This window comes from Lutra lutra, chromosome 11, assembly GCF_902655055.1.
Source record: "Lutra lutra chromosome 11, mLutLut1.2, whole genome shotgun sequence".
Classification (NCBI taxonomy): Eukaryota; Metazoa; Chordata; class Mammalia; order Carnivora; family Mustelidae; genus Lutra; species Lutra lutra.
In genome coordinates, this window is record NC_062288.1 from 535,172 (window position 1) to 560,973 (window position 25,802).

Below are 25,802 nucleotides of genomic sequence, written 5' to 3' on the forward strand. Positions count from 1 at the left end.
AGGGCTGAATTCAGAATCCGATTACACTATTTTAAAAATCAAGACCAAATGGTCTTTCCCCAAGTTCTTCCATTTTCCTTAACAAAAGGAAAAAATTCTAAGTTAAGCATGTGGGAACTTGGAGCTAGGCTCGAAGTTAATTATTCATGTGGTATTCTTAGCATTAATGGTAAAACCTCAAGCAATATTGCATTAACATTCAGTTTCTATAAGCATCACTTCTTTTAATGTGACTTATTTTAATGCATTTTAATGTATTGCTGGCATTTGCATAATGAATATTTTGCACAACTAGAATTTTTTTCCAATGTTTCTGCCATAATCAAGAAACAGAAGAAAGACAATGATTTGCTATAACATCTCAATCTCCTGATGTCCTTGACAGGGATGCCCACTGCCCCATGATCCCATACTGCCTGGAGCAGATCTTCCAGAAAGTGGGTCTCTGCCCTTCCGCTCTGTGAAGTGAGGTCACAGCTTGGGCTAATGCTCCATCTGCAACAGTCTTGGAAAGACTTGGTGGCCATGAGTTGAGTACCTCTCATCCCACTTTTTCTTCGTATGTAGATGTTGCCATGAATGGCTTCCCAGCCACTGATGAGTCTGAGGGACTCAGACTTTTACTGATGAGTAAAGAACAATGCTATTCATGTGATGCGTAGGAATTGTGGGTTTTAGATAGTTTAATATACTTCTTTACTTTGCTAAGAAGGAGGAGGAAATATTTTCCATGTACAAAGTGAGCTATCTTATTTCAAAGTGAATTGCAGAACTAAGTTATTCACGTACAGAAGGAAAGACTTCCCAGACTAGCAAGATGCCTAGCAGCACATCAAATACCTAAAATAATCAAACTTCCATGGGGGAAATGTATCTTAAATGTAATCATGGAAATGTGAACTTTAGTGATAAACACTTGAGGGTTATCATGAACTAGTGTAACAAGCATGGCAAGCCATGAAATTGTGTTTCCTTCTCGTAGTTAAACACCTAAAGGGTCCCCCTCATTGTGGTCCTTATTTGCTAATTCAGCCTCCTCGTTCTTATAGTCTCGACACTCACCATTGGGGGCGAGGATCACGGACAGGTACTCCTCGTAGAAGGAGCTCACATAGAGGAGTAAGCTGGGCCTCCCTGTGGTCCGGAAGCTCAGTGTGGCCACTTCTCCAGCCAGCGTCAGACCCTCATGAAGTAATGCTGCAAAGGAGCTTGAGTTCTTGCTGGTGGTGTAGTTAGAATGTTCCTGAAAGTCGTAGATAACGGACGAGCCAGTTCCAAAATACGCAGAAATCTCTGGAATGACACTCATTTTTGTTATGTTAGCATGAAGTCAAGGCGAGGCTCTTCTCTGCATGTATTTATACACCATCTCTAACCCTTAGTCTCTCAAGACAGAAAACAAGAATGTCATGCTTTGCTGGTTTTTTTTAAATTTAGAAATATTTCAGATTAAAAAGATAATCAAGTATACATAAAAAGATAACTTATCCCCATGTATATTCACATGACGTTGAACTGAGTAACAATATTTTATTATGGCCCACAAAATGCTTCATCTCAGAGTTACACAGCATTAAATGCCGAGTGTAAACATACACTTAGAGGATTGCATGGAGCACTGGGTGTGGTGCAAAAATAATGAATACTGTTATGCTGAAAAAAAATAAAAAAAATTAAAAAAAAAGACAGATAATAAAAATGAGATAATAATAAAAAAAAAAAACATACACTTAGAGTTATTGTCTCAGTGTCGTGTGAACGATGCTGAATCCAACAGAAGTCATCACAAGCTTCTCAAGAACAGAATCATAAATGGACAAATTTGGGAGAGAAACAACTCTCCTTTAGCTGATCAGAGAGAACTGCCTTATCCTTTCGTAGAGAAAGGGTCAAATGCCAGAAACACGAGGCAAACAGCCAAATGAGGTGCCTCCTTCTCCCCGTCCTGCCCAGGGTACACTCACCGCTCTCGCAGAATGGCCCGTCATACGCAGAGACGGCACAGTCGCAGGTGATGCCCCTGGGTCTCTCCCTACATCTCCCTCCATTGCGGCACAGGTGTCCATAGCTGCCGCAGTGTCCCGGGCAGCCTGGGTCCACGCCTGGCGTCATCGTGGCTCTTTCTTCCAGGTCCAGGGCCAGCCCGTTCAACCGCAGCGACCGAATGCACCCCAGGAAGCCTCTCTGTCTGGTGGCCGTCCCGCCTACAAGGGAAACAACTACAGCTTTGCCCTGAGGGTCTCGGTGGCGTTTCCACCGCACGTCCAACTGCGGGCCGACCAATCGCATCAGAAAAGGGACCCGCCGGAAGCTTTACTAACACATGCGATTTTGAAAACCTAGGCTGTGACCTCATACTAAGAATCATCAAACGATATCAAATAAACCATAGACGGAAATATTTTTGGAGTTGAGCTTGGTAAATATTTACTCTAAAAAGTACTTCTTCAAGTTCTATTTAGAAAGATTTGTGCATTTTTAAGTCGGTTCCTGCATTAAAAAAAAATCTCTCCTTTTTAAAGTATACAAACTTTTTCTCTCCTTTTTAAGTGTATAAACTGTGATGGGCACAATAAAGTTAGATAGTTGAAAATCTTTGCAATACAATATATATTACAAATTTGTAACATGCAATGTATATACATTGTATAGAGTTAATATGTAATATACATTATAATTTGTATATGCATCTGTCATACATATTTTGTTACATACTTGTTATGCACTTGTTATATATAATATAATACACATATTATATATAATAACAAATTATATATATAATACTATCCTTTCTTAGAAATGCTCCCATTAACAATGCCATGAAAAAGGAATTGAGGAGCGGGCAAAGAAACAAAGTAGGGTAAAACCCAGGCTCGGAGCACCTGGGTGTCTCAGTGGGTTAAGCCTCTGCCTTCAGCTCAGGTCATGATCCCAGGGTCATGGGATTGATCCCCACGTCGAGATCTCTGCTCACCGGGGGGCCTGCTTCCCCCACACCTGCCTGCCTCTCTGCCTACTTGTGATCTCTCTCTCTCTGTTAAATAAATTTTAAAAATCTTAAAAAAAAATTTTTTTTAAATTAATGATACCCAGGCTCAGGCCTGCCTTGGTCCAGCCTGCCAGCTCTGAGGTCAGGAGGGTAACAGTCACTAAACACTGAGTAGCTCTCTCTCTTTCTATCATGCCTCACACAAGCCTAATCTCAAATCTGGGGGCGCGAGGGTCACCTGGAGCACTTGCTAAAACAGAGTTGGGGATCATTCCCAGGGATTCTGCCTCGGTGGGCCTGGGGCACATAGATCAGCACTTTCCATCAGCTTCCCATGCTCTGGAAACAATGTTTCCATGAGGATGTCAATTCTAGGTAGGTATTCATGACAACTTGGTTCCTAGAAATTCCATTCCTTGATCCTCAGGATTACGAATCAGAAAACAGAATTGTTTAATTTGCGTCACAGTTTGATGACTTGACATGAAGGCTTGGAGTTTTCTGTGTCATGGGTTGTATACACACACACACACACACACACACAGAGACCTCCCTGCATTGCACAGCCCCCAGAAGCTGTCGGTGTCCTCTGACAAAGCAGACTTCGGGCTAATCTGTGATTTAGATTAGTTCCTAATTGGACCAGCTCCTTATTTACTTGAAAACGCATGAGAAATGACCAAGGAAGAGCTACCTCATTGATTAGCTTGCTTTCCAAATTAGAATAGAGTTGTCTGAAAAGTAATGTAGCAAACTCATCTCTCCCTTTGAGAAAAAGAAAAAAAGTCTTACAAAAAATAAGCAAGTAAATGAAACAGAAGACTTCCACTACCCAGAGCTTTCATGCTTAAAGCACCAGCAGTGAGAATGGAGCCAGCCCAGTTCTGACCCCGGTGTCGGCAAGGTGGACGACACAGCCATGTGAGTCCTCCTTCGGTCTGTGTTAGAGGGGACACGGGAGAACTCGGGGACAGTCACACGGCAGCTTCTCCGACTGCACTGAGAAGTGAAGCCGGGGTTCCAGATGAAATTTGCTAACCATTTTATAAATAGCATTGATAAGAAGTCACTAAAGCAAACACAGGTCATCAATACTGTTGAGGTCCAGCCTGGTAATCCACCCACTGGGGACTGGGTTTCTCTTCTATTTCAGTTTCTAGACTATGTCACTCGCCCTCTCTGGACCTCCATTATCTCATCCGTGACCTGGGAAATCTATGGAAACCATGATTCCAAACAACACACTATGGAAACTGTATTAACAACCGTCTGTGGAAAGAGAGCCCGACTCTTACTGGAGCTCTCAGTCCGCATCGCCGACAGGAGCCGCGTGCACCTGCTGCCATCATGGGTGGACGGCTCGAGTCTTCTCTGTGTCCACCAGCACGGCGCAGCCAGAGGGCAGCCACACTCACCCACAAAGAGCTGGCTGTTGAGCTGCAGGCGGGCATGGCCATCTGCAGGCGCGGCTTGCGTCTTGCTGGGGAGCTGGTCCACTTGAAGGGTCGCCTCCTTCACGTTCCTCTCAGCCCTCACGTGGTGCCACCGGTTGTCGTTAAAGGGAGTGGGAGACCGCACTGTGACCTCACATCGCCCGTTCCCCACATCGAAGGAAAAGGTCACTTCTGCAGGAGCTGCAAACACAGAGAGGAGAGTAGCTCAGTTCATTCCACAGGGAGGAAATTCAGTCTCAAGAGACAGGAGGGCAGCGGCACGACACGCTCCTTATGAAAGCGGATGGTGACACTGCTGCTGACCGATGTCACTCTGAGCTGGCTAGGAGGGCAACAGAAATGTGTGTCCTGAGGGAAGAAAAACAAAGCCATTTTACCTTTTCCTCCTCAGAGAATGCTCATCTTGCTAAACCTTAAGGAGTAGAGATCTTTCCCCACCGGAGGGAAACTGGCCTGTGACCTTCCTTCTTATATATCAGCGGATTTATTTCAAGGTGGGTGGAATCCTCATGTGCTTTATTTAAAAAGCCCTCCGTGAAATTTTGAAGTAAGGAACCGAGCCTTGCATACATGCGTGAACGACGTGGCGAGTCAATTACATGAAATGATTCTGCAATTTAGGGAGTAGTTATCGGACCAGTTTGGTTTAAAAGATCCTTACTGCACACAGGGGCAGCACAGAATTGGACAGACTGCTGTGTGTTTTGTGAATCGCTGTTTTCCTCTCTATTAAAAATAAGGATTTATAAAATAATGGAGCTTTAGGCGCTCCTGGGTGGTAAGGTTGGTTGAGCGTCCGACTCTTGGTGTGAGCTCAGGTTGTGATCTCAGGGTCATGGGATCAAGCCCTGCACTGGGTTCCACGCTCAGCGTGGAGTCTGCTTAAGACTCTGTCTGCCTCTTCCCCCCTCCCAACCCTGCTCTCTCTCTCTCAAATAAATAAATCTTTTTTAAAAAGGTATTAGAACTTTAGTATGTACTAAAGGAATACAGGTGATGAAGAAAGCATAGCAGTACTTTGGGAATTAGGTTCCTGGAAGGGTTATTGCTATATACTGAGGCCTGGTGGCTTTGCCCAGGGGGCGACTGACCATGCAGCTCTAGCCTGATGAAGTCTGTGATCCCCAGGTTCTCTACAAACACCCCAGAAGGCGCTGTCGTCTTAAAAAAGAAAGACACGTCAGCACTGAGCTCTCCACGGAAAGTAGGGAAGTGAAGGTACGAGGTGTCGGTGTTGAAGGAAGCGGAATTCCAAAATGAATCTGTTTCAAAAAAAAAAAAAAGACAGTGACAATAGCAAGGAAACAGAATAACAACCATATTTTGTATTTCTAGCAATTTTTTTACCATTATTAGCATTTTTACCATTATTAAATGCATTCATTATCTATGCAAGCCTTCACTTGGGGGTTCTTCCACACATATAGCCGTGATGTGAATATCCAGATAGTGACTCTTTCAAGGATTAAGATGGACAAGACTGCAACTGAGTGGACAGATAATCACTGGAAATACCCTGCATTTTTTAGAAGACGATATTATTTACAGATTACCATTAAGTCAAATTGACTTTGGGGGTACATACAGTTAGATGAACTTTAATACACGCATAGGGCTGTATAACCACCACCAAAATCAGGATAAAGGACAGCTCCATCTCCCCTCCTCCCTCGGGTTGTTCTCTTAGAGTCACACCCTCCTCCTGCCCCTAAGCCCTGGTCATTGTGATCTACAGTTGTGCCTTTTCCAAGTGTCATATAAACGGAGTCACGCTGTAGGTAACCTTCTGAGACTGGCTTCTCTCACTCAGTGGAATTCAAGATTCATCATTTTGCCACGACTTATTGTGGATCGGGCCACCATTTCTTTGTCACTGGAGAACGTCAGTGTGGTTTCCAGCTTTGGGTGTTCACAAACAGAGCTGCTCTAAACATGTCTGCCAATCACACGTGTATCTGCAAATAGTTTTCTTTCTTGCTTTCCAACCTGGACGCCCTTCCTTCCTTCCTCGGTTGCTGCACTGGCTAGGACATCCAGTGCGACTGAAGTCACAGAACAGAAGCGGTGAGATTGAATATCCTTATCTTGTGCCCACTCCTGCAGGGAAAGGGTTCAGTTTTTCACCAGTAACCATGCTGCCAGCTGTCCATATATAAATAATCTTTATTAGGATCAAGAAGTTCCCTGTTATTCATAGTTTGCTAAGAATTTTATTGTGAGTGGTATCTGATATGAATGTATCATGTTAATTCATGACATAATCATAGTAATTCAAATGATCGTGTTCATATCAACTGATGCAAAAAAAGCATCTGGTGTGATTGTTCTTCTTTAAACTGTTAATATAGTAGATGACATTGATTGATTTCCAAATATGGTCAACCCTTGAACAACAAGGGGGTTGGGGCACTGACCTTTGCACAGTTGGACATTCACATGTAACTCTGGACCCTCCAAAAACTTAACTACTAATAGCCTAATGGACAGGTTGACTGGACACCTTACCAAAAAGCATCAACGTTTGATTAACACAGACTTTGCATGTTATAGTATTATATACTGTATTCTTACAATACAGTGGGCTGGAGAAAACAAAATATTATTAAGAAAATCACAAGGAAGAGAAAACACATTTACAGGATGGTATTGTATTTATTGAAAAAATCCCACTTATGTGGACCTGCCCAGTTCAGACCCATGTTGTTCCAGGGTCAGCTGCACTGAATCAGGCTTGTGTCCTGGGTAAACCCCAGTTGGTGATGGTGTATTATTCTTTTAATGTTCCTAGATGTTTTGCTAATGTAGCTGAGGATTTTTGCATATGTATCTGTGATGATGCATAGTTATCTCTGTCTTAATTTTTTTTTTGCATTTTCTTTGTCTAGTTTGAGTATCAGGGCAATGTTGGGCCCTCATAAAATGTTGGAAAGAATTTCCTCTAATATTTGCTGAAAGAGATTGTGTAAACATGGCGTTATTTCTTAGGTGGAACTCACCAGTGAAGTCATCTCCGACTGAATTCAATTCCGTCAATACTTCTAGGTCTCTACTAGTTGTTCAATTTATCTTGAGTGAGTTTTAGTAGTTAGTGGTTCTCAAGGAATTAGTCTGTTTTATCTATGTTGGAGAACTGACATGTGTAGAGTTGTTTGTGGTATGCCATTATTATCCTATTGATGTCTGTAGGGTCTGTAGTGATACTCCAACTTTCACTACTTGTATTGGTAATATTTCTCTTCTCTCTCTCACTCTCTCAACAATTTTGCTAGAGATTTATCTATTTTATTGTTCTTTTATAAATATTTTGTTTTTATAGATCTCTGCCTTTAATTGATTTCTCTTCTTATCTTTATTATTTCCTTCCTTCTGCTATTTTGAATTATTTTTTCTTCTTTTTCTAATTTCTTATGGTAAAAGCTTAAATCATTCAGTTGAGATCTTTTTCTCTCATAACACAAGCATTTAATGCTATTACTACCTCTCCAAGCACTGACATAACTGCCTCCCACCATTTTTGATATGCTGTATTTTCCTTTTCATTCAGATCAATATATTTTATAATGTCTGTTGAGACCTCCTTGACTCATTTAATATTTAGTAGTTTGGTGGTTAATTTCTAAGTGTTTGGAGACTTTCTCACTCTCTTTGTTCTTGTTTCTAGTTTAATTCATTTATGTCAGGGAATGTATTTTTGTGTGATTTATTTGATATGCACTTGAGTTTGTTTTGTGACACAGAATATGGTATATCCATGTGCAATTTAAAAGAACGCATATTTTACTGTTGGTAGGGTGTTCCATAAATGTCAATTAAATTCGGTTGCTTTGTGGTGACATTAGGTTTTATGTACACTTTGCTTGTTTCCCCCATTAGTTCCAAAGATTAATGAAAGAGGAGTACTGGATTCTCTAATTATAATTATGAACTTGTCTACTTCCCCTTTCTATCCTGTCAGTTGTTGCTTAATGTATTTTGAAGCTCAGTTATCAGTGTACACATTTGAGACTCTCATGTCTTTTTTTTTTATTTCTTTTCAGCGTAACAGTATTCATTGTTTTTGCACCACACCCAGTGCTCCATGCAATCCGTGCCCTCTCCAATACCCACCACCTGGTTCCCCCAACCTCCCACCCCCTGCCCCTTCAAAACCCTCAGATTGTTTTTCAGAGTCCATAGTCTCTCATGGTTCACCTCATGTCTTCTTAATTGCTTTTTGTATCTATTAATTTTCTATGCTTTCAAGCAAAAACTTTAATACAGAAACTCCAGCTTTCTTACAATTAGTGTTTGTGTAGTATATCTTTCCCTCTCCTTCTTTTTAAACTTGTGATATCATTATATTTAAAGTGAGTTTCTTGTACAAATTGTACATAATTGAGTCATAACCATCTGTCCTTTGGTTTGTTTAGACCATTCATATTAAATATAAATATCGACAAGTTTAATTTAGTTTTATCATTTTATTATTTTTTCCTGTTTCTTAGGCTTTGTTGTTCTTTTCTGTCTCCTTTGGGGTTAAACATTTCTTAGTATTCTACTTTCGTTTGTCTGTAGCAGTTCCTTGACTGGTTACTTCAGGAGTGACAATATATACACTTACCTTTTCAGAGTCTGCTCAGAATCTGCATTTTAACCACTAGGACTCATATGTCAAAACCTGGCCAACAATTCTGTCGGTTTTCCAAGTGCCCTTTAGTTATTGCTGCCAAATGTATTCCATCTGTACAAAGTAAGGGCTCTTTGAAATAATGTTGTATTTTTTGCTTTCAACCACAAGTACATTTAAAGTAAGTCAACAGGAGAATAGTCTCTTATATGTAGCCCAATATTTACCATTTCTCAAGCTGATTTTATACCCCCGAGGTCCCAGATTTCCTTCTGGTATCTTTTCCCTTCTATCTGACTCTTCCTTTAGAAAGTCTTTTAAAGTATCTCCTGGTAAGGAATGCTTTTAGCTTTACTTCGTCTGAGAATTTTTTTTTTTAAGATTTTATTTTTATTTATTTGACAGACAGAGATCACAAGTAGGCAGAGAGGCAGGCAGAGAGAGAGAGGAGGAAGCAGGCTCCCTGCCGAGCAGAGAGCCCGATGTGGGGCTCGATCCCAGGACCCTGGGATCATGACCTGAGCCGAAGGCAGAGGCTTTAACCCACTGAGCCACCCAGGCGCCCCATCGTCTATAGAATTTCTTTATCTTCATCCCTGAAGGAGGTTTTTGCTGAATATGGAATTCCAGACTGACAATTCTTTACTTTTAGCCCTTGAGAAATGTTTTGCCACTTCCTTCCTGGCTTCCATATTTCTAATGAGAAAGTCACGGCCATAGGAGTAGGCGTTCACCTACAGATGATGCATTACTCTTCTCTCTGGTTGATTTTAAAACATTCTCCATTGCCTTTGTTTTCAGCAGTTTGATAATGGTGTGTCTGGAGGTGATGTGTCTTGAGTTTATCCTGTTTCAAGTTCATTCAACTTCTCAAGTCTGTTTTTTGCCAAACTTGGACAATTTTCAGCCTTTTTTTTTTTTCCAATTTTTTTTTTTCCAGCACCACACTATTCTGTCTGCTTCTGGATGCTCAATTACATGAATGTTAGATCTTTTGTTGTTGACTCAGAGTTCCCTGAGGCCCTGTTCATTTTTAGATTTTTTTCTTTCTTTTGATCAGATGAGTCATTCCCATCATTAAGGCCACTGACTGTCTCATCTCAGATCCACTATTTGGTCCACCCAGGACATCTTTTATTTCAGTTTCGTATTTTTCAGTTCTAAAGTTTTCATTTAGCTCTTTGGATATCCTATTTCTTTTTTTTTTTTTTTTTTTAAGATTTTATTTATTTATTTGACAGAGAGAGATCATAAGTAAGCAGAGAGACAGGCAGAGAGAGAGAGAGGAGGAAGCAGGCTGCTTGCCAAGCAGAGAGCCCGATGTGGGGCTCGATCCCAGGATCCTGAGATCATGACCTGAGCCGAAGGCAGCGGCTTAACCCGCTGAGCCACCCAGGTGCCCCATGGATATCCTATTTCTTTGGTGAAATGTTCTTTTTCTATTTGCTACAAAAGTGTTTATGATCACTTGTTAGAGTTCTTATGTAATAGCTGTTTTAAACTCTTTATCAATTCGTTCTAACCACTGTATCACAATTGCATTAGTATCTGTTGACTACATTTTCCTAAGCCAGCTTAGATTTTTCTGGTTCTTTGTGCTAAGTAATTGTGGATGACTTCCTATAAATTTTAAATATTATATTAATAAGTTCTGGGTTTTGTTTAAATGTTGTGGAGCATGTTGATTTCATACACACACACACATATATACATATATACAAATTTTATTTTTTGTTTTTAATTTATTTAGTTTTTTTTGCAGGCACTTGGCCTAGTTAGGATCTGGCCACACATTGCAACCTGCCTTCTGTGGGCTGTCTCTAATGCCAGTCCACTTTCCAAAGCCTTTGCAGCACGACCCAACTCTGCCTCACTCGTGTACAACCCAGTGGCCAGCCTAGGTCTTGGGTTGTCGACTCTCCATTCAGTTCTCAACTTCTTGGGTCTACAGTTAGGACCAGATCCATGCATGTGTCGCTCTGGGATGAGCCCAGGACTTCATGAACAACATATAGTATGCTTTCCTGAATGGCCGCCTCCCTCTGCTCTTCCAGGTACTTTCTGGTCCCCTGGTCTCCCTTATCAGTCACGGAACTGGAAAACAGGCTCTACCGAGACTGCTCTGTAATGCTGTCCTGTGCAACTGTACCTGGTCCGTTGCCAAGCGATGGGTGAGTGGAGGAAGAAAACAAAACTAAAAGGAGTCTTCCCACCATCTCTGAGCCACAGCCGCCCTCTGCAGGGCAGAAGTCCCCTTCTGAAGTCCTGGCTCTCGTGCGCTCCCTGGGCAGCTCCTGCTGCCATTGTCGTGGGTCTGCCTGGAGAGAAAAAGAGGGAAATGGGATTCCTGCATCTCTGAGAGTTAGGAACTTTCTGTTCCGGCCTCTAGCCAGGGCTTGAGGGCTTCTCCTGGAACCTCTCTGTCTGTGACCCAGTGCCCACATCTGGGTTGACCGACAGATGCTGGAGGGAAAAGTAAATGATGCCTCCTGGTTTCTCCTCCTTGCCGCGGCTGGCTTCCTAGAGCCCTGAGATGACTGTTTCAGGCTGCCCAGGATTCATAGGGCACTCATGGGAGAGGTGGGGTGGGCGTGCTTAGTTCGTCCTATCTGGACACGGAGTGTGGTCTGCAGTCTAAGGTCATGAGTGGGAAGAACAATTCTTCGTACTGTCATCCGTCAAGGCATGTTCATGTGTTCTTTACACCGTGACTATCCACCTCTCAATAGTTTTGTCATCTGAAGTAGGAAACTTCCTTTTTCTCAATGGCAAGGCTCAGAAATGCCAGGATTTCTCCACATGGCAGCATCTCCTATGCGGCCCCAGGAAGGGCTGGCCACCGCAGCCTTGGTAGACGTTCAATTTTGGCCTCTGCTCTGATACGAGTGCCACTGGAGAGTCTGGGCCAGAGGACTGATGTGCCCTGACTTTTCCCTCTGGCCGTTCTGTGGCATCTCCGCTAAGTGGGTGGAAGCAGCTGCAAGCATGCCAGTCAAGCCACCGGGAGGGGGCGCTGGATCCGGTTTTGAATTTCAAAACAATACGATTTGTATTTGTGGATGAGTCCGATGTGTGTTAAGAGAGGGAAGAAGTTATGAGTGGCTATTACGTTTTCCATCTAAGCGAAAGGAAGCATGGAGCTGCCATGGCCTGAGTTGGGGAAGGTTGTCGTGGAAACACTTTTTTTCCTTCTTTTGGACAAACTGTTCTGAAATGCCTGTCGAGGCAGAGAGGTACAGCCTAAGCAGCTGGGTGGCAGGGGTGGGAGTGCAGGGGGATGGCCTGGGGTATAGCGATGGCAGAATCATTGACCTCAATGTGGGATTTAAAGCCACAAGCCTGTTGGAGACAGCTCATCACTGGAGAGCAGAGAGAGGGAGGGCTGAGGACACAGGCCAGGGGCACCACAACAGGATAATGCCACTGGCACAGGGAAGGAAGGAGGGAAAACCCAGACTCTTGTGGGTAAGCTGGCAGCTGAACAAAGACGCGAATCAGAGTGAGTGAGGACAGGAGGCCAAGGTCAGGTCTGACGCCAGCTGAGAGCAGAGTGCACATTTAGCCGGTGGAGCTTTACTGATGCCTGGAAAAGGCAGTTTTTAGGGAGTGATGGAGGAGAAGTCCTGAAGAGAATATATTCAAAAGGGATTAGAAATAAGTAAGTTAAAGGTAGAGTGGATCCGCTCTATTTCAGTTAGTATGGGAGAGGGAAGGCTTTGGAGAAATCCACATACCGTGGGAGGGGTGAGGACAGTTAGGACGACTGAGGTTCGCAAACTGTCAGAGGGTGACAATGAACAGGCACGTGATGGCTTCCGTCACCCCGTTTCTCAGTATCTTACCAGTTTTAGGCATCTCGGCACTCAGCTAATACTCCAATTAATTAATTATCAAATCACTAGATTTTGCTGACTGGGTGATCAGTGGTTCAGATCATCCCACCAACACTCACAGCGATAGTCTGACTCAAATACTACACAGAGGACACACACTCCGAAGGTAATACAATACTCCTCATTTTTTTCTCAAGCAGAACGCCAATATACACTTCTTTTGTAAGTTAACACATTCCTAATGAGATGCAGAGTATTAGCATAGACGGTGTTTTTACGGACTCAGGCAGCTACATGTCTCCTAAAACACTGACATGCATTTCCAGGAGTCAAGACAGTTCCTCTTGCCACTACTTACTGTCCCCTGAGCAGAGCAGAGGCCCCAGCGCATAAGCCGCTTCTGAATGTGGTCGGCCTGTGTCTCTCATCGCAACCTGAGTGACTGGCAGGTGCTCCTTATGGGAAAGGACTACTGTGTCGCTGGTCCTACAAAACAAATACGACCACCTTAGCATTATTCTGAACGACATCCAGAGAAGGAGCAAATAGTGTCTTACTGCCGCGCAAGACGTGATAAGCTAAATTTGCAAATACATAACAATAAGGAAATCAAAGGGCTCATCTGAACTCTGACATAGTAATGTACTTAATGAAGTCTGAGGATTGGAGCTCCTTGTCTGTCTGTGTGACCACAGAGATACATACCACCGTCGGTGCAAGCACGGGGTTCTGTTTCCCTGCAATGAAGCAGCTCGCGGCCCTTCCCGATCTGGCTGCCTTGTGAGGTTTAAATGCAAAACTTACACACGCGAGATCTGCCTGACTTCGTTAAAAAAAAAAACAAAACAAAACAAAACCACCCAACTGAAAAGATTTAGGTTTTCAAAAAGTTCCCAGATTTTTCTTTTTTAACTCAATTTTCTAAAAATTCCTATCATGGTTACTAAGCATTTCCTTATGTATTGATGCCATCCATTAAAAAAGAAAGAAAGAAAGAAGGAGGAGGTTGATTAAACCAAACTGAAGGTATGATACAATGTGCTCTTAAAATTAATGCATGGGGTAATGTGGGGGAAGAGCTCGTCATGACTGTCACTATCCGTTCATTCAGCCAACATTTGGTGCACAGTGACTCCTAGCCAGGTCCTGTGTGTCGGGGGTGTGGGCGTAAGACCCACCATCAGTGTCCCCAAGGAATCTAGGGGATATTATAAACAACAACGAAAATATAATTGTAATATAATAAAATCACATAAGTGAATATTTGGGACTGAATATCTATGGTTCCAATGTAACAAACACCGGACTAGAGCCAGCGGTCCTGGTAGGAAGCTAGCTGTGCCACCAACCACCGCTATGGGCAAAGAAAGAAGGTTCTTCTGCACCTTGTGAGCTGCTCATGTTTTTACCACCTGCTCCAATTACGTATGTGCTTTGGATTTAGAACAGATAATAGTTTGTCTAATGCATCCTTCAGGTGCCCTGCATCTGGTAGAACCTAGGAAGTTTCAGTTTCGAGCAGTTATAAAGCCCCCACTCTCTCTGATGTATACAAACGGAAGCATCTGACTGACATTTTTGCAAGTCAAAACAACCAGCAATTTCGAATGGTTCAGCCTAATAGCTTTGCTTCAAAAAGGCCCTGCATCACTTAATAGTTAATCATTCCAATTCTGTTGAGGCATCAAAAATATTCTTTCGAGGTAGGAAGTTTAAAATTATTAGCATTTTTATTTCGCTTTAAAAATGTAACAAAGTGACTGCTGGAGCAAATTGGTAAAATATCAAAACTTTGAATTAAATATCCTGAAGTTCAGAAACAATTTTTTTGGAATCAGATGGTTTCCAAAAATCAGACGGAACAAAATCCCAGGGCTTTATCTGGGTGAGGACCTGTGATTTCTGTGTGTGGAAGCACACAGGCAGGTCGTCTCAAACACGGAACCGGGACCATGTTGGGTTTGTTGGGACCGGGACAGGTGGTCAGTGACAAGCCAGAAGGTGGCGTGGATCGTGGGGGGAGTCAGTCTGAAAAAATGCTTGTTATAAATTGGGGCTAACACAGCAAAATTAATTCCTGGTGTTAAGTATCAGGAAATGTTACAAATAAGCATTTTCATTCTTGTCATTGCTATTTTGGTAGAACATCTAGAGGGAAAATGCAAGGACATTAGTTATTCATTGAGTAACCCTGAATTTTAAAGAACCATTTAAAAGCTACATTTATAATGTAGTGAAAAGCTACACTTTAATTGTTTTTAGCAATAACAAAGCACAGAGGGCCCTGCAAAAAAACCTAAGGAAAATCATAATGGGTAATTGTGTGTGTTAAGGCAGATATCATAATACATTCTTTTTTCATTCTGTTGTTTGCAAAGTAACTTCCTGAGCCTGAGGAAATTTTAAGGAGCTCAGAACTGAGAATTCTTTCTCAGCACAGGTCATTCCCAAATACCCACGCTTCACGTAGGACGAGATTCATTGCCAGGGTCACCAGATTCATTCGAAATGGCCGAACTTAGCAACATCTCAGGATTTTCCTTGCCTCTCCATGTTTCTCTCTTTTCCCCAAAGGCCGGAGTGTTGCTCTCTAGGAGTGACAACTCTCACGGTAGGTTTCGAGCACTCAGTGAAGGGACTTCCAAAGCCACTTCCTCTTGGTCCTCAGTTCCCAATGCTCTAGAGATGCTTCTGGCACTGGCTGTATCGCAGAACACCTTTTCGCAGGTGCAACACAGCCACCGTGACTCCTGAGTTCTGGGAAAGGCTGCAGGGAACACACACCGGGTTGGCTTTCACGTTTCCTAATTCTTGCGGAGAAAGCGAGCCTGGGGACCATGGAACCATTGCCACCCGGAGTTCCCTGTTTTGAAAGCTCCCGGGCTCGCTCTCGGGTTGTGCTGTTCCCTTCGCTGATCCCATCGGCAAACGCCCTCCTTTCGGAGCCTGACACTCCAAGGGACACTCTCAGTCCCCTGACACTCCAAGTCCTGGGGGGCCAGTCTCCCGTCCTTGCTTCCACCTTCAGGACCGCCATGGACCACTGCTTTCCCACGCGCATCTTCCCAGCTTGTCACCGTCCCAAACACTCAGCATATGACTGGCGTTGGAATGAAATGGAATCAAGAAAATACTGATTTTTCCTACTCATGGCAGTCATGTGATATCTCCATTTAGATACATCTTCTTATAACCTCATAATAAAACATAAAAGTTCTGCATATTTTTATCTTTATTCCAGGATCTACAGTCTTCATGCTGATTTTGCAAGTGGTTTTCATGATATTTTCTTATGGTAATAAGCTCTTTGTAGGAATTCAGTTATTCTAAGATTCAGTGGGTAGCCCTACTAAATTCTCATTAATTTCAATAATATTTCTGTCTATCCTCTTGGGTTTTCCTGGTAGGCAACCCTATTTTCTATGAATAATGTCATCTTCATTTCCTTGTGGCTTTGAAATGCCTCCTATACTTTTGTCCCTCTGCTATTCATTTCTAACCTAAATGTCCTGTAATCAGAGAAATAGTCCAAACCATAACAACTACTGTAAACTTTTTGGGGTTTTGCTTTATGAAACATTAGGAAAATCAGTTTGCAAAAATGTGCCATGTGTGCTTGAGAAAATTATATATTCTGTAATTTTCAGGGCCTACCAAATCAAGCCATTGATTTCATATAAAAATATTCCATATCCTTAATAATTGTCATCCGCATGACTTACCAGTTGCTAACAGATGTATGTCTAAACCTCTCCTTACAATGGTTGCTTTTATATTCCTTCTTTCAATTCAATTATTTTCTATATACATTTTGAGTCATTTTTGTTATAAACATACAAGTTTAGGATTATTAGGGTTTTTTTGGTGAAATTAAAAAGCATCATGATATGGTGACTTCAAAATTTTGGGGCTCCTGGATGGCTCATTTGGTTAAACATCTGACTTTGGCTCAGGTCATGCATGATTTTAGGATCCTCTGATGAGACCCAAGTCGCTGGGCTCCCCACTCAGCAGGGAGTCTGCCTCTCCCTCTGCCCTTCCCCCCACTTAGGGGCATAGGCACCCTTCCCCCTGTCAAATAAATAAAATCTTAAAAAAAAAAAAGACTTTTAAACTTTAATTACTTCTGTGCACATTTGCTTGGTAAGTTGTTTTAGGATTTTGCTTTCAACATTTCTAGGTGTACAAACAAGATATACTTATTTTTAATTCAAAATGACCTATCTGCATTTAAATGGCTATTTTTGTCACATTTATTGTGCCTCATTACTCATAATATTCTTATGTTATTTTGTGGCTCGTTGTTTCCTCTTCCTTTTTAACTTTTTTTCCCTACCTTCTTTTGAGAATTTATTTATTTATGTGACAGAGAGAGCACAAGCAGGCAGAGAGGCAGGCAGAGAGAGAGGAGGAAGCAGGCTCCCTGCTGAGCAGAGAGCCCGATGTGGGACTCGATCCCAGGACCCTGAGATCATGACCCGAGCTGAAGGCAGCGGCTTAACCCACTGAGCCACCCAGGCGCCCCCCCTACCTTCTTTTGAATTAGCTTTTCTTAAAATCCCGTTTTTCCTTCCTTCCCTCTTTGAATTTGAGTATTACACTGTTTCTATTCTTCAGTACTTATGATGAAGTTCTAGAACGTAGGTGAGGTTCGGTGGGCTGAGGTCCAGAGCCGACGACCAAGAAAGAATTCTTGAGACATCTTTGGTGCAAAATGGTGGTTTATTAAAGCCCGGGGACAGGACCGTGGGCAGGAAGAGCTGTTGCCGTCAGTAAACCAGTTATCATCCGCATTTTCATAGGGGAGTCCTTTAAATCCAGCCTGCTAGAATAGACAAGATCAATGGTCTCTGAGCAGTTATGTTCTCTGGAGTCAGGATGGTCAGGTACAGGCAACAGAGAAGATGGGTTTAGAGTTTGACAGGTTTTAAGTACGACTTCAGGCGTATCTAAGAGCATAGCCTGGTATTTAGTAAGGCGGCCCCCTGTCATCCATTGGTGGCCCTTGGTTTCTAAGACACTCTGGACCTGATGTGGAGTCATCACTGTCAGGGACTGTCCCATCGTGAGCTTTAAGGCTTCTTCTGCTAGGAGGGCTGTGGCAGCCACTGCTCGAAGACAAGATGGCCGCCCTTGAGCTACACTGTCAAGTGACTTTGAAAAGTAGCCCACCGGCCTTGTTTCATTCCCTAATTTTGGGTGAGAGCTCCCAAGGCTTGGCCTTGCTTTTCTGCCACACATAGAATAAAAGGTTTCTCCAAATTTGGTAATGCCAAAGCTGGAGCTGACAGAAGTTTAGTTTCTAATGTTTGAAAGGCTGTCTGTTGAGCTTTAGTCCATAACAAAGGTTCCTCATCGGGGCCTTTAATTGAGTCATATAATGGTTTGGCTAAAAGTCCAGACCCAGGAATCCACAGGCGGCAAAAATCTGCCATACCTAGAAAAGTGCAAAGTTGTTTTTTTGTAGTTGGAGGCTCGAGATCTAGTATGGCCCTTTTTCTATCAGTAGATAGAACCCGGTGACCAGGTGTTAGTTCATATCCCAAATAGTATACCTTTTGTTGAGAAATTTGTGCCTTTTTAGGGGATACATGATACCTTCTATCTGCCAAAAAATTAAGTAAAGTTATACAATTTTCATCAGATGTTTCCTTTGTGGGACTACAGATTAAAATGTCATCTACATATTGAATTATTGTCCCCTTAGATAAGGACACATCACGGAGATCTTTGCTAAGTACAGCTCCAAATAGATGAGGACTGTTCTTAAATCCTTGTGGTAAGTCTGTCCAGGTTAACTGAGCAGCCTGTGAGCTTGAGGGTGAAGTCCACTCGAAAGCAAATAGCGGCTGTGCTTCCTCACTTAATGGGATGCAAAAAAAGGCCTCTTTTAAGTCAAGTACAGTAAACCAGTTGGCATCACCCAGGACGTGGGTGAGAATAGTGTACGGATTTGGCACTGTGGGATGAATAGGCATTACTGCCTCATTTATAGCTCTGAAATCTTGTACCATCTGATAGTCTCCATTTGACTTTTTTACTGGTAAAATTGGGATATTATAAGGAGATTGACAAGGCTTTAATATACCATGTTTTAAAAACTTATCAATAAGCGGTTGTAACCCAGCTTTGGCCTCAGGTTTTAGAGGATACTGTTTCTTATGAGGTATATTGGCTGGGTCCTTTAAGGTCACCTTGACGGGTTGGGCTGTAAGAGCCCGTCCTGGGACATCACAATCCCAGACCTGTGGGTTTACTTCCTTCCGGACATTGGAAGGGATAGTAGGGTATGGATCAAGCTCTCCAGACGTTAAAGAGAACAAGCCATCCCCCTCTACAGTAAGAGCAAATCGGCTACCCAGTTTATACATTAAGTCTCATCTGAGTAATGGGGTGGGACAAGATGGAAGGACTAGAAAAACATGAGTTATCAATTGACTCCTATATTTACAGGTTAAAGGCATTGTTTGATGGCATGTTTTAGTTTCCCCCTCTATGCCAACAATTTTAAGGCTAGAAGGACAAGTAGGGCTGGAGTGCTGAATAAGGACAGAGTAAGTGGCTCCAGTATCAATAAGAAAATTGATAAACTTACCTCCCACGTCCAGGGTAACTTGGGGCTCAGTCATCTTGATGACAAAGGGAGCCGGACCAGCCTCAGGGCCCCGTCATGCCAGTTCCTCCTCCAGCATCGACCCTCTGGCGGGGAAGTGAGTTCCTGTCCCCATCTCTCCCTGGAGACGAGGACAGTCTCTCTTCCAATGTCCTTTTTCTTTACAGACAGGACATGGCCCTGGTGGAGAGTGCTTGTTCAGACATTTTTTGCTCCAGTGTCCGATCTGGCCACACATATAGTCAGGGGACTTACCTAGTTCCTTTCCTGCTGCTGGCCCCTGGTTAGTCTGGTGCTGTGGGGAATCCGCAATAGCAGCAGCAATTATTTGAGCCTGTATCTTACCCTGCAATTTAGTCCTCCGGTCCTTTTCTTGCCTTAAGGCCACATCTCTATTGTTAAAGACTTCAGTCGCTACCTCTAATAGGCGCTGGATGGGAGTTTGAGGATCTAAAGCCATCTTAGTTAATTTTCAGTGGATGTCAGGTGCCGATTGACTTATAAAATACATATTTAGTATAGTTACTCCCTCAGGTGAGGCTGGGTCCAGATTCGTGTATTTACGGATAGCCTCTACCAATCACCCCTGAAATAGTGCTGGATTTTCATCAATTCCCTGTGTAACTTCCTGGAGTTTGTCAAAGTTTACAGGTTTAGAAAATCCTTTTTTCATTCCTTCTATCAAACAAGTGATCATATGGTCCCGTTTTTCTCTCCCTGAACTATCCTCCTGATAGTTCCAGTGCGGCTCAGTGTTAGGGACAGCAGTACCCCCAACTAGGTAATGATTCCTGTCCCTTATTGCCAGTTCACCAGCGAACTCCTGTGCTCCCTCCCAGATTCGTCTCTTTTCCTCAGGGGTGCAACAGCGACTTAAGATGATATATACATCCTTCCAGGTCAAATCGAACATAACAGATATTTCCTGAAAGCCATCAATAAATTGAGAGGGATTTTCTGAATACCGTCCTAAACGTTGTTTTACCTGAGCCAGGTCTGCCATGGAGAATGGGACATGGACCCTAATTGTGCCTGCTTCTCCATTAGCAACTTCTCTAAGAGGATGCATCCCATACTTAGATGGAGCTCCTAGTAAATAGGGAGTCCCGCTCCTGGTATGTCCAGCGGGGCTAGGGTCAGAGGGTTCTTGGGGTTTATAAGGAGGAGGGATAGTATCAGAGCCAGTGTCCTCTTCTTTGGGACTGTCTGGCAGTTCCCCCAACATCCCGGGTTTGTTGAGAGGAATCAGCCTGTTTAGACAGTCATCATCCAATATATCCTGAGCGGGGAGGGGCCCGCTAACCTGGCTGAGGGTTAGACACATTCTACAAGAGGCCCGCAGGTTCGGATCCTGATTTATGGCCATACAGGCTTGGACATATGGAACTTCAGTCCATTTGCCCTTTTTCCTGCAGAAGAGGTCTAACTGATAGATTGACCTAAAATTTAGAGTCCCATTTATGGGCCACTTTTCTCCATCTCCTAAGGAGTACTGAGGCCATTCAGTATTACAGAAGAAGATCATCTTTTTCTTTCTTAAAACTTGCAGTTTGAATTGATTCCAGTGGGTTAAGAGGCATCCCAAGGGAGAGTCCTTGGGCACAGAAGAGGAGGATCCCATGTTCCTAAAAAGTAAAGAAGGTCCATTACCAAAATTCCCCCGACTCCTGGGTGGCTTCCCACACAGGGTATGTCAGAGGTTCCAGGTGTCAAAAGCGACCGGAGGCATCCCTCAACAAAATCGCTATTGATCACCATTCTACCTTCCCGTGAAGGCATTCCTGCCGTTAAAGGCCCTAGAGGGGTGCCGGCGTCCTTCCTCTTCCCCATCGCATCCTAGGCTACAGATGGGCGCCTGGTGAATGGACTAGGAAACTGTGCCATCCTACACTCGAAAGGTTATGCTACTGCCCTGCCATTTTTAACCTGCAGAAATACTAGAAAAGTTTGGCAAAGGGAAATTACCCAATTTTGTAGCTTTAAGCAGTTTGTAGAAAACACTGACAAGAAACAGTAAAGACTGAAATCCACCATGGTCTAAGCAACATTCCAACACATGTGGTCCTTACAGCCAACTTCCCCAGGAAACGGTCCCCGTTTGCATTTTAATTCAATCGGGTACTGGTTTTGGCCAGCTCCCACTGGAGGTCTGGGCCAGAAGTGGCTAGACCAGGGTTGTGGAGGGGATCACATTAGATCAATCAGGAGGAAACCTCACACGGGAGTCTTAAGATTGGCAGCCGCCCTAGTGACTTAGGTGGCTGTCCCGTGACCAAGAGAGACAACTTATATAAGAACAGTAATGAAGAGAGGGTATCAAGTTTCTGGGTCTTATTACCATTCCGGCCAGGGTACTAACTTATAGCCAAAAGGCAGACGCTCTCCTCCCCGTAGAGTAGCCAAGGGCTAGAGGATTACAGCCTGAGCAATTGACATGCAAATGTTCCAATAAGACCATACTCCTTGAAAAGCCCCTGAAATGAGAGAGTAAAGGAAGGAGAGAGAAAATACCACTTTTGCACCGAAGCTCAGAGTCCAAATGTAAAGACTCACAATCCCTTCATGGTTGCCAATATGATGAAGTCCCAGAACCTAGGTCAGGTTCGGAGGGGTGAGGTTCGGAGCCCACAGCTAAGAAAGAATTCTTAAGACGTCTCTGGTGCAAAAAGGTGGTTTATTAAAGCACGGGGACAGGACCCGTGGGCAGGTGGAGATGCAGCTGCCCCGGGTTGTGAGGGTGGCAGGTTCCGTACCCTGCGGTTGGGGGAAGGTGAGGGGAAGGGAGGTTTCAACGGAGTTTTCATATGCTAAAGAGGGCCTACAAGGTGCCAGGAGACCACTGTTGTCTTTTAGCAAGCCATTAACATCAAGATAGTTGGGAGATTCCTGTCTTGCAGGATTGTGACCTCTGCAAGTTAACTATTTGTTTTTCTTTTAGGGCAGTCAGGGGTGCCTGAGGAATGTCACACACATTACGGAGGGGAGCAGGTGGAGAGGGGGTGCAAGGCGCCAGCTTTTGCTTTGTCTTCAGCCAGCCTCCTGCTCCCTCATCACTTACACTTGAAATCTTAATGCGTGCACTATTAGACATTTAATGCTGACAAACTTCAAAAAACAAGTTTCTAAGTTCAATCATATTCTTATTTCTAACCCTGGCTGTAGTCCTCTGTTGATCACAATCATTTTGTTTCCCGGTCAGGACCGCTCCCTTCTGTTTCCATATGGTACGTGCCTGACATATGACTGGTGTCTCGTATTTGCCTCTTGTGTTTCTGTTAACCTCTGACTTTACACATTTCTTTCCTCGATGTTTCTTCTAGCGTCCGGGACTCTCCTTACCAGATCACCCACTTTCATTTTGAAAACATTCTTGAAACTTTGTCTTCTGGAGTCGGCTGGTGGTGTATTTTTTCTGTGTCTGTCTGGGTGTCCCTGTATCTTGGCTGGAGACACAGTTGGAACCGGACAGTTATGGTACTTACTGCTGCACAGTGAGGGGAGTGCTGGCGCCTGCAGGCTTAGCTGGGTCCACAGAGGGGGTCTTGCCTGGCTCCAACAGTCCTTGCTTTGACACCTTCTGGTCACCTCCGCTCCCTTTCACATTCTCTTTAATCTTCTTTGATTTCAGCATGATGCTTCTACAGATGGATTTACTCTTATTTATCCTGCCTGGTATCCTAGGATTTTCTCAAGTCTGGCCACTTCTTAGCTATTTTGGCCCTTAATTATAGCCAGTCTCCTCTGTTGAAACTTGGCTCCGACCCCAGTTCTCCCCTCCCTGTCCCTGCTTTCCTTCTTCCCATGCCTGTCTCTCTGGGCTAGAGTCCCTGCCACTTATCTACACTCATTTTCCGTTTCACCAGTGTTCTGATCCTGCATGTCTTGTATCTGATCTGACAAGTCTTAAATTTCAATGAGAATATTTTCATTTCTAAACATTCACTCGGTTCTTTTGTAAGTCGCGATCACCTTTGTCGATAGTATCTGGCTGCTTTCTCAATCAATCCCAGGCCTTATTTTTCCAACAGCTCATGCATTTATTTTATCTGATGTTCTTAAGGTATCCGTGATCTGGGATTTTTAGGCATCAGTTTACTCCGTAGTTTCTTCTGCCTCCCACTTCTGTCCCCTGGGGCTGTGTAGCCCTGATTGTGAGCTCATGTTTGGTGGCATTTTTATCTGTGGGAATTCTCGAGGAGGGTGGGCCTCTAGCAAGAATGTCACATACTTCTATGATGAGCCATTGGTACTGCTGACTTGTGGCCACACTGACTTAATCCAAGGACCATGTAAATTTGAACTCTGGATCTGTGTGAGGGTAGGTCTGTGGATGTGTGTTTTCAGGGAGTTATTTCTTCCTACCTGGGGGGTTAGCTGGAAGGTCAGTCCCTTTCCACCTTCTCTCTGGGTTTGGAAGCCTTCTGAGACCTCCAGCGACAGGGAGAGGTTTGTGTCCCATAATCCCCTTTTATGCACCCTAGACCCTGTTTGAGTTCCCCTACGAGGCCATTTAAAAATGCAGCTGGAAGCGAGGGAGGTGAGCAAGCACGCCGGGGTCGGCCACGGGGCCGTCATCGTATCTATCGGGTTAAACTTAACCGGAGGAACTCTGATAATGGTACTTTCAGTGAGTGGGAAACATTAATCTGGTATTCCTATCTTGTCTTATTAGGAAAAAAATAAAATGGACATGATTAGTTACTCACAGGTAAGCAGAAATAGCTACCTTAACGCCTCAGTCCTCAGATTAATTACACTGCACATGTCAAAGCTTACACCTCGAACTGGCTGGGGAGTACTTTAATCTGTTCTCTTTATACGACTGTCTTGTCCAATGTCTGCCTAACTTACACAGTTTAAGCAACAGAGAACGACAGTTTGCACAGGGAAATCATGTGGGAATCACCATTCATTCCGGACGGCATCACAGTTGCAGTGATACTGAGAATCAAGGCAGTTCCCCTGGGATCCACAAGCACATTTTTGAGCACCAGGCAGAGAACCTCCCCAGTAAGTGTGTGTCTCATTGGTTCTTCCAACCCACCAGCTCACTGGGGTTCCATCTGAAAGACAAGTATGAGAAAGGTGACACCTACTTTGCCCCCCACTGCCTGCCTCCCCAGCATAGTCCCTTACTCCCCTCTGTCTAAAACACAGATGAGCAGAGGTTAACTCCACAACAGGGTCCTTTCAAAGAGGACTTCCAAAGGTTTAAGACATATTTCCACGTCTAGACTTACGTTCTCACCATATGTTTTACTTTTATTAGAAAACGAGCAGGTCGTCCCTAACTCATTCAGGCGTGATATCTACACATTTCTCCTGAGGACGCCAATGACATCATTTATTTGGACACAACACTGAAGAACTGTCATTTAAAAAAAAAAGAATGAACGAAAACCAGAGTAATTTGTACACTGCATCCAAAAGCTGTTCGAGAGCCTAAAATGCCATTGGAAGATGTAGTATTATGAGACAAAATACGGATTTCTTATCTATTGGATGAAACACTGGTGCTCTCCTGTCAGGTCTTCCAAGTCTGCTGGAGGAACGAGCTTCTTGTGCTGACACGTTGGCTTTGTATCTGGAAACCACAGACATGGCCTGACAAGCTTCCCTCATGCCCAAGGTGGGTCCTGGGCTCTGGACAACTGAGGCCAGTCTAGCTCAACGCTCAAATGCTCCAACAGGGCCAGAAGCCACCTCAGCTCTGCTGGGCTGTGTCCTCTGCTGAGGCCCCAGGACAGAAGTGCAGGGTGAGGGTGACAGGGAAGGAGGGCCCTCGGGAGGGTGGAGGGGAACAGTGCCTCATAAACAGAGTCAGAGCAGGAGAAATGGAAGGGACCTCCATCAGCCGCCCACAAAGATGCCTGTCCGTTTCAGCGTGCTCTCTCCCTCAGACCTTCAGGTTGTCCCCACCCGGCCCCCACCGGGAGTCTGGAACACATCCCACCTTCTCCCTAACTTACAGCCACCACTGCTCGTTGTGGCTCCGTGTTCGATGAGCCTTCACCTGCTGCCCACAGCCTCCCAGCGGGCGCACACGGGCCGCACTCATTACCGCCCACCGCTGGCTGCTGGGTGAGAGGTGCGCCAAGAAATCAATGTCAGCAATGTTTGTTTTTCCCCTCAGTGTGTTGAAACTTATCTGTAGGGGGTGGAAGATCTTTTCCACTCAACAGATGTTTTTTAAAACACCATTTTAAACACAGGATTATTCAACATCCTTTTCATAGATGGAGGAGCAAAGAAATCATTGCCCACAGATGCACAATTGTTTGTTTACATCCGAATCTCTCATTTCCTC

At 43.9% G+C, this 25,802-nt stretch overlaps 2 protein-coding genes across 2 annotated transcripts in view; both read right to left on the reverse strand.

Annotated features, from left to right (window-relative positions):
• Positions 1 to 25,802, reverse strand: part of LOC125080705 (contactin-associated protein-like 3) — a 202,819-nt gene that overhangs the window by 18,944 nt on the left and 158,073 nt on the right. The window contains exons 14-19 of the mRNA XM_047694676.1: positions 24,402 to 24,558; positions 13,241 to 13,368; positions 5,535 to 5,705; positions 4,405 to 4,623; positions 1,965 to 2,204; positions 1,063 to 1,293 (exon numbers count right to left, since the gene is read on the reverse strand). Coding sequence (XP_047550632.1) covers positions 1,063 to 1,293; positions 1,965 to 2,204; positions 4,405 to 4,623; positions 5,535 to 5,705; positions 13,241 to 13,368; positions 24,402 to 24,558 — 1,146 coding nt within the window. The remainder of the gene's footprint in view (positions 1 to 1,062; positions 1,294 to 1,964; positions 2,205 to 4,404; positions 4,624 to 5,534; positions 5,706 to 13,240; positions 13,369 to 24,401; positions 24,559 to 25,802) is intronic.
• On the reverse strand, positions 19,722 to 22,231 carry LOC125080702 (uncharacterized). Its single transcript, XM_047694671.1, has 2 exons — positions 22,007 to 22,231; positions 19,722 to 21,120 (listed from the first exon to the last, which is right to left on the reverse strand). Exon 2 carries the CDS (start codon positions 21,114 to 21,116, stop codon positions 20,076 to 20,078), a length of 1,041 nt encoding a protein of 346 aa, XP_047550627.1. The 5' UTR covers positions 21,117 to 21,120; positions 22,007 to 22,231; the 3' UTR covers positions 19,722 to 20,075.